Here is a 7,712-nt window from a genome sequence, read left to right on the forward strand (position 1 = left end):
CTTGTGTAGGCTCAACTATGCTGTAGTCAGTTGTCTTGTCTTGAAAGTATAGTGCACTAACTTTTAAAAACGTGAGTAATTAATTTTCTCAGTATCATCCCTAAACGGTGCGTAATTGTGTTTCAATTCCCAAGATAATGTAAAGTGCGCAATGGCTCTAAATGAAGTTATGAGAATCAAATGGATATATGGGAGACTTTCGATGCCGGTATCTGCGCTGTGTGCTGGGCTAATTGGAAATTTCATTGGAAGTATTAGTTGGAAAAACGCTTCCTGTAACTGCGTATCGCAGAGATAAATGGAGTAACGGAAAGGAGGGGTGCGCAGAGAACTTCGCGTGCAAGTGATGGTCAGTCAACTCAAGTGGACTTTTCGCTTCAGGAGTGCCAATTATGTGTCTTATTATTATCACAGACACGGCGGAGTAACCCCTCAGGGGACAGTTCACGACGTCTGCGAGACAGAATAAAAAGTGAGCTGATCCGCTCCTTCAGTGAGGACGCACTCAGGAATTGAGCACCGGACCTATCAGCGGTTTGTCAACCCTCTCCCTGCAGTTGGCCGGTGTTCAGAGGATGAGCACAGACGCTCAGCGAATACTCATAATACTCGACTTCTGATGCTCCATTTTTTAATACAGAAGAGAAGACTATGGGACATACTTCGGACCGGACAGGAACAGGATCCTAAAGTTGCGCACAGTTCATTATTTCTATTTTCATAATTGTTGGACACACGGAACGTATTCAGTAACCTATTTGAAAACGCTTTATCGGCCTGAAGGTAATTGCATTTCTATCATCTCATGGTTAAATATAAACATGTTTGTTTTAATGTCCTGCTCATATGATCTTGTGTAACCTAAACAAATCTGGGAACTCCCAAAGAAAACAGTGAAGCAACAACAGAGTAACCAAGACAAACGGTAAAGGTTACTAATAAACATGCATCATATTTCTACTGATTTAAGGTCAGAATAGAGTTTACAGAATAACCTTTACAACTATATTTAAAAAAAAGTGTACCAACAATCACTGTAGGACAATTTCGAAAAACTTTGATAGAATACGATGTGGGACGTTTATTATAAAGGCTAGTTTAGGGATTAAAGTACAACATGACAAATTACATCAATTGTGATCTACGTGATGTGGTTTTACTTGTCAACTGAGTTCAAAATGCATGTGATTTTATGCAAATTAAGTAGGAAAAACATTTGGACAGCTTTGTGGCTAACAGTCTTGTTAGCACACCAAAGTGTAACTTGGTCATTGATAATCAGTTTGATTCGCCATTCATGCTTGATCTCTCTTGCAGGTCTCCGGTTCAACTTTTTTCCCACAGGCGTTGGAGAAGGACTTCACTTTTTTTTCTCTCTCCACGGAAGCTATGAGAGGTCTGCGTAAACACGTAACTATGGCACTAGTGCTACTGATGTGCGCGCTGACCGGCCACAGCAGCGAGAGCGCGCCCTCGGCAGCACTGGAGTCGGCTGCAGGCGGCAGGGACGCGCAGCAGGACTGGAGGCGGATGGTAGAGATCGTGAAACACGTGGAGGACAACCGGGGTCGCCACAGTGCCAAAACGGCAGCCCCGTTAACAGCGAGGAACCCTGCGGTGGATCCAAATGATTTACGCAAGCTGAAAACAGCCAGAGGGGATCAGACTGTCGGTGAGTGACGGCTTGTCTCCTGGGCGGGACTATGGTGGATTCAAGGGGATGCTGTAGCCTGTAGCCTAATGAAGGATCTAGCCTACTGGAATATTAGTCATATTGCAAAGTCATTGTACACTGATGGAACTAACTAACAAGGGATAATAACAACACATATGTTTAGCCATGCAGATTTTTAGTTGTAGGAAAAGACCAAAAGTAACTGCTTTACAATTATTTTCTCTTTGTGTTTGCCTCTAACTAAATATCCGAGTTTTACATTTATGCAAAAGATACTTAGACTTTAGGTGATGTGAAGGATGACCCTTTAGAAAATATGCTTCAATGAATGAAATACTTGCTGTTTAAATCTAACACTTCCTTTCCTATCTTCTCTCCTTCCACAGGCGTATTCCCCAGAGATCTCAGAAAGAAGGAGAAATTCCTAAAACATATAACAGGTGAGGCCACTTGTGTGTCACTGGTGCTCGGGTGTCCTGTCAAGAGTATGTTAAAGTCAGCCTTTTGTGAAATAAATGTTATTGGACTGGCTGAGGCAAAAATACAAGATGAGTGATTGATAGTCTTGCAATCTGTAATGGCTGTACACCAGATGTAACTGCAGGTTCCCAGAGAGTTAGAAATGTTCTCACAGGCTGCATGTCTTTCTTTTCAGGTCCGCTTTACTTTGGTCCAAAGTGCAGGAAGCACGTGTACAGACTCTACCACCACACCAGAGACTGCACGATACCTGCATGTAAGCCCTTACAAAATGAGGAAAGACTCTTTGTCAGTCCAATGTCAACATGATGTATATGTCAACAGCTTCAACTCATACTCTCTGTTTCATCTTCTTCTCTCAGACTTCAAAAGATGTGCGCGGCTTCTCACAAGACTAGCTGGCAGCCCGCAGTGCACAGAGGGGTAGCACACACAAGGTAGGTACAGTGACATATATCACCTTTAATATAAACAAATGTTTTCTTCTGCTTTAAACTAAAGGGAGACACTATAGGTAACATTTTAAAACCTAGTTGGTTATATAAATTTAGATATTTATGTTTTGTATTACAAGTTCTCTGAAATATTATGTTATGTTAACTATGCAAAAGAGCATTAGCTTATGCTAATCTTGGTGAATTCAGGATACATCTACATCCAATTAGGAAAATAAACCTGTACATGCAAATTTTAGATGATTTCTTTACGCTAAATGGGAAAAAAGGCTGTTTATCAAGCAATTTAGCCCATATTCTCATAAACCACCAGTGCAATAAATACATGCTTTTGCCTGTAGTGTCTTTCCTCAAACAGAGCATGGTTACATGTGTTGCACTTGTATTTATAGACGTTAGCCGCTTCATTATTATCAAAACATGTGACAATTTGGACTTAGTTTTACTGCAACTTAGTAAAAAATGCTGCTACAAGTAAAAGTCCTAAAATGGTATTAAAGTAAGAGTAGATGATTGATTTTGAGTATATTTAGCTAATAATAAATAAGGTTTTAGTACTTTAAGACTAAATCCTGTGCAAATAAGGGCGGAATCTCACTGTGTGAAAATCTCAATAATGATAAGCGTGCTGTACAGCCTGCTAGTTTCCTTGATTTATTGTAATTTGTTTGGACATCAAATATTTTGTTAAGTACTGCCAAGTTGTTGAAAGCGCTACATTTCACTTCCTCTACATTGCAGGTTGAAACCAAAACACAAGTTCTTCACAAGAAAAGAAAACGTGGGGTGAAAAAGTGCCTTGGACAGTGAGAGGGAAGCTAACAATTCTCTGACCAGCCCCAACTGACATTAAGGACAGTATGCCCTTCAGGGAGACCTGCACTTTTAAGGAGTGGATTATTGCCTCCCGTCGCTCTGCCTGGGCCCCGATGGTCGGCTGCCACCATGAGGGAGGCAACCAGCCAACTAAACCACACCAAGATAAAGATGGTGAAACTGAAGAGTGGAGAAGTGGCTGAGATAAAACAAAAGCAGGGCCTATTTCCCTGCTGGCATCCAAAAAGATGTTGCTGAAACAAAACAAAAAGGGATTACATATTTTTATTTTGGTCATTTCTTTAAAAAAAGAGCAAAATCCAAATGATCTGTTTTTCGTTTGCTCTGTAGGAGTGTTGTGGGTTCGAGCCATCTCTTCTACTGCACTGCCCATTACGCAGAGAAATCGCTGAACCCCGGCATATAGTTTATCCCATTTGTGCTCACACTGAGAAACACTTGTGATTACATTATTCATTGCATGAGCATTTCTCTGGGTCTTTGCAAGATATGGTAAAAAAGGAAGTGGTGGTTGTAAGTTGCAGCCCTCCTGTGGATCTTGGTAGAGCGTGGTAAAGTCTATATTTATATTTTTGAGTTGTCACGAGGTTTCATTGTACATACTATTGGCCATATGAAACAAGATAAATATGTATATACTGTAAAGCAAAGCATAAGAGGAATCCACCTATCTACCATAAATGAAAGTGGTTGGCATTTATCAAATTGCTGTTAAATACATATATATATATATACATATATATATCTAAAAATGAAATATATTTAAATAAATTATAAGATTGGTACAAATTTGAGTGGTCTTTCTTGTTTTGTGCACGACTTTCTTATGTTCCCGTCTTGACATGTGGAATGCTCCCTGAATGAACACATGACTGGAGCGAGTCCTGCGACTTCAGATCTGCAGAGCTTCCCACAGCAGTTCAGTCCATTTCAGTCATTAGTACTCGGAAGAAAAAAAAGAGGTTCCTTTATCTTTAAAGGGCCAAAATGCAACACAACCATTTTTTGTTTTGCCAATAGACTCTGATGAAACTGTCTTTATTTTTATACTATGTTTTGAGATTACACTTCAGGACCTGGCACAGAGACCGTAGCCGTTATTTTTTATTATGGAAATAGCAAACACCAAGTTCTTTTGTTTCTTAAACCAAAGAGAAATAACATGTTAAGTCAATATCACTTAATGTCTTCATTACTTCTTAACCCTTAGACCTTCTACTGATTTCCCTAAAAATTCCCACATGTATGACCATCGCTGACACTGTAGTTTATGAATGTTTCCAGTGTGATATCTGGGAGATAAACCCATGTGAAAAAACAAATGGTAATTTCTATCTATTATGCCTTGTGTATTCATTCAAATGTGATGTTTGAGCCTTATGATAGCTGGTAGACAGTGCCAGGCTACTCGCTTATTTTGAGTGCACATTTTATATTAAGCATATAACCGGTATCGACCTTCTCAACTAACGCTCTGCAAGGGGCTAAAAGCATGTGTCCAAAGTTGTCCATTTCTTTCTTTAAGTCGACTTCATAGCCATTATTCATTTGGACTACAGGAGACATAGGGAATTACTTTGCCTTACAGTCTTTATTTCAACACTAAATAAAGCACAGATGAGATTGGACCACATACAAATGCACTCAATGTACCTCTGCTTTCCATGAAAGTCCCTTCCCAGTTAACGCCCTGCTTGACAAGTAAGCCTCCCTAAATCTAAATTCCAGTCTTGTCTAATGATTAATATCTCTTCTTTATGTTCTGCCCCTTGCTGTGGTGTAAGGAGCGTCGATAAATCCCAATTAATGATAATTTGTTTTGGCTCTGAAGAGTCCTTACTCATGCGATAATCACCATTTAAATAGTGATGGTTTCTGCACAGTTGGATTAGTAACTATTAAAAGGAGGAATGTTAAAAGGAATTGAGTGTGAACAGGTCAGGTTTTTTTTTTAAATCATATATATTTGATATCTAATATTTGTAAAAAATAATCTTGTCTTATTAGGTCTTATAAAAGAAGCCATACACCAAACGAGCTGTGCAAAGGACATAACCTAACCACGCAGCATCTAATAGAATATCCAGGAAGATTAGCATTTAGGCTAACATTACCTTTGACCCGTGTCGGCTTTTGACCTCAGAGATGTTGTCATGCATTATCGTCAGCAGGATATCTTCAGACATATTTAACATACTTAAATTGATAAGTTTAATGATTTGTGTGCATAAATAAGTCTCTGGTAGTCGTACTGATTTATCTATTCCTTTATTCACCTGATTTCTACAAATTCATCGAGGCAGCATCTTCCTAAATAAACACAATGTGTGGTTTGTATAACATTTACAACACTGAAACAAATGTGTTTTCTGCTGGTATTCCAGTGAAACTCACATAAGTGTTACAATATAGTGACTAGTGCTTTTGTAACGAAGTTGAAGATTACTTGGTTGATTTTGCACAGGTCATTTAAGGTTGGATGTTGTTAGGAGTTCATCTTCAGGAACGCTGTGCAGCAACGTACGCACTGTTCATACACCTTTTCAAAGTCGTCGTCACTCCCCTGATAGATAAAACGGAAAAAGGGATATATTAAAAACGCGTTTCAGCCAAGTTCTGAGCTGAATCATTACATGCATCTGTTTGATTTTTTTAGTAGCTGAGAAACAGATATCCAATAATAAAAAACATAACAGAAATAAAACAAATGATAAACTGTCAGTATCCAACTCAACATTCAATTATTTTCAGCTCACTTTCCAAATCGTTTTTGTGGTGAAGAAAACACATCCCAGAGCTTTCAACAGTACCCCTAACGTGGGCTTTGAAATTTGCCAAATAACATTTTCTCTGAATGAATCTTTTTAAGGTTCAGATTGGTTGGCTTTTTTCAGAACATTTCGGAAAACCCTTTTATAACCATAGCAAACTTCCTATGTTGTGATTACTGATAGGTTAGCCTTAGCAACACAATATACCATTGAGGCTTTCATTATGTCATTAGTTTTGTAATTATTTGGTTGTAAACCAAAGTGTTGAAATGTTGACACTAAATAAGAAGTCAGAAAACTGAAACCATTACAATTCATCCTGTGGGGAACATGAAAGTCTGAACCAGATTCCAAACAAATCCATCCAACAATTGTCAAAGTATTTCAGTCTGGATTAAAATGTTCCTATTTCTATAAAAAAAAAGAAAATGGCACTATTATTGCAGAAAAACAGACACAGCCGAGATGTTTTGGATTCTGTAAACTGATCTGGAGGTGATTATGTGACAAGCATAACAAGTAATCAAGTTCTGTTAAGAAAGAAAGTAGTCAGGGGAATTTAATGTCTCTAATGGTAATAAGGGATGAAACTAATGTCTTGTAAGAAAACAAAAAAATGGCAATTATAAGAAGTCATTCTGTACATTTGTCATTATAATCACATTATTACAGTAAGCCTCTGTGTTCATTTACCCTGACACATTAACAGTGAATGCCTGGCTCCCCTTTACTCACTTTACTGTCATGCCATGTGGTTACTCTCCAAGGAAGTACAATCCAACTGTCATGTATCTGAACCACACTGAGTGTAAAGGGTTTTCATTCATCCCTTCTTCGGTACATAGCTGTAAGAACACACTCATGCTAATATCCACACAAAGAAAAGTTCGGTTCAAAGCCAAAATCTGGGACTCATCAACTGTGGTTCACCGCGACCTCCCGGCCCAGCCACATCAATGATAGTTTGACGACTCTTTTATGTTCCAACTAAATGTAAAACAGCACCGCAGTTGAGCATAAATTCATAATTAAGCGGCACATGTTTCAACAAGCCCACATAGGAAATGAATACTTTAAGAATTTGTTTCAATATGTTTTGAAAGTATCTAAAGTTTGAGCATCCAAAGTCAAGACTTTTTGTTTTTAAGAGCTACATGTGATGGCAGCATATCATCACGTAACAATTTATTTCACCTTTAACCCTTCCACTTCTCCCATTCTTGTTTTTCGCTCTCATAACGCTCAGGATAAAAGCAGCATGTCCAAATCATTTGGCAGGATTTTCAACCGCAGAGAAACGACGTTAGGAACAAAATAAAAGAGTGAACCAAAGAGCGTGACAATGCAAACCAAGCTGAACCAGAAAATACTTCTGATAGGGAGGTCCAAGCAAATCAAATCAATTTATGCTAGTGTGTAATAGGCTAGTGAAGTGTTTTTCAAAGTGGGGGCCCCGACCCCCCGGGGGGCCGCCAGGGGGTGCCAGGGGGGCCA

General features: G+C 38.8%; 2 protein-coding genes across 3 annotated transcripts in view; one reads left to right on the plus strand and one right to left on the minus strand.

Annotated features, from left to right (window-relative positions):
* The first annotated feature begins 242 nt into the window (after positions 1-242).
* Positions 243-4,125, plus strand: alkal2a (ALK and LTK ligand 2a). The gene is made up of 6 exons (XM_010767122.1): positions 243-783; positions 1,318-1,672; positions 2,062-2,115; positions 2,331-2,411; positions 2,518-2,592; positions 3,352-4,125. Exons 2-5 carry the CDS (start codon positions 1,390-1,392, stop codon positions 2,580-2,582), a joined length of 483 nt encoding a protein of 160 aa, XP_010765424.1. The 5' UTR covers positions 243-783; positions 1,318-1,389; the 3' UTR covers positions 2,583-2,592; positions 3,352-4,125.
* Positions 4,126-5,699: 1,574 nt separating this feature from the next.
* The window catches only part of acp1 (acid phosphatase 1), a 13,979-nt gene continuing 11,966 nt past the window's right edge, over positions 5,700-7,712 (minus strand). For both annotated transcript variants that reach the window (XM_010767124.1, XM_010767123.1), the window contains exon 6: positions 5,700-6,010. In XM_010767124.1, coding sequence (XP_010765426.1) covers positions 5,933-6,010 — 78 coding nt within the window. In that variant the 3' untranslated portion in view covers positions 5,700-5,932. The remainder of the gene's footprint in view (positions 6,011-7,712) is intronic.

This window comes from Notothenia coriiceps, unplaced genomic scaffold (genome assembly GCF_000735185.1).
Source record: "Notothenia coriiceps isolate Sejong01 unplaced genomic scaffold, NC01 NC01_scaffold00004071, whole genome shotgun sequence".
NCBI classification, from domain to species: domain Eukaryota; kingdom Metazoa; phylum Chordata; class Actinopteri; order Perciformes; family Nototheniidae; genus Notothenia; species Notothenia coriiceps.

Excerpts from the sequence above, each read along its gene's own strand:
- alkal2a (XM_010767122.1), top strand. The coding sequence starts at position 1,390 with ATGAGAGGTCTGCGTAAACACGTAACTATGGCACTAGTGCTACTGATG. Across the intron at positions 2,116-2,330 it reads ATTCCTAAAACATATAACAG|GTCCGCTTTACTTTGGTCCA; the intron begins GTGAGGCCACTT and ends CTTTCTTTTCAG. Across the intron at positions 2,412-2,517 it reads AGACTGCACGATACCTGCAT|ACTTCAAAAGATGTGCGCGG; the intron begins GTAAGCCCTTAC and ends TTCTTCTCTCAG.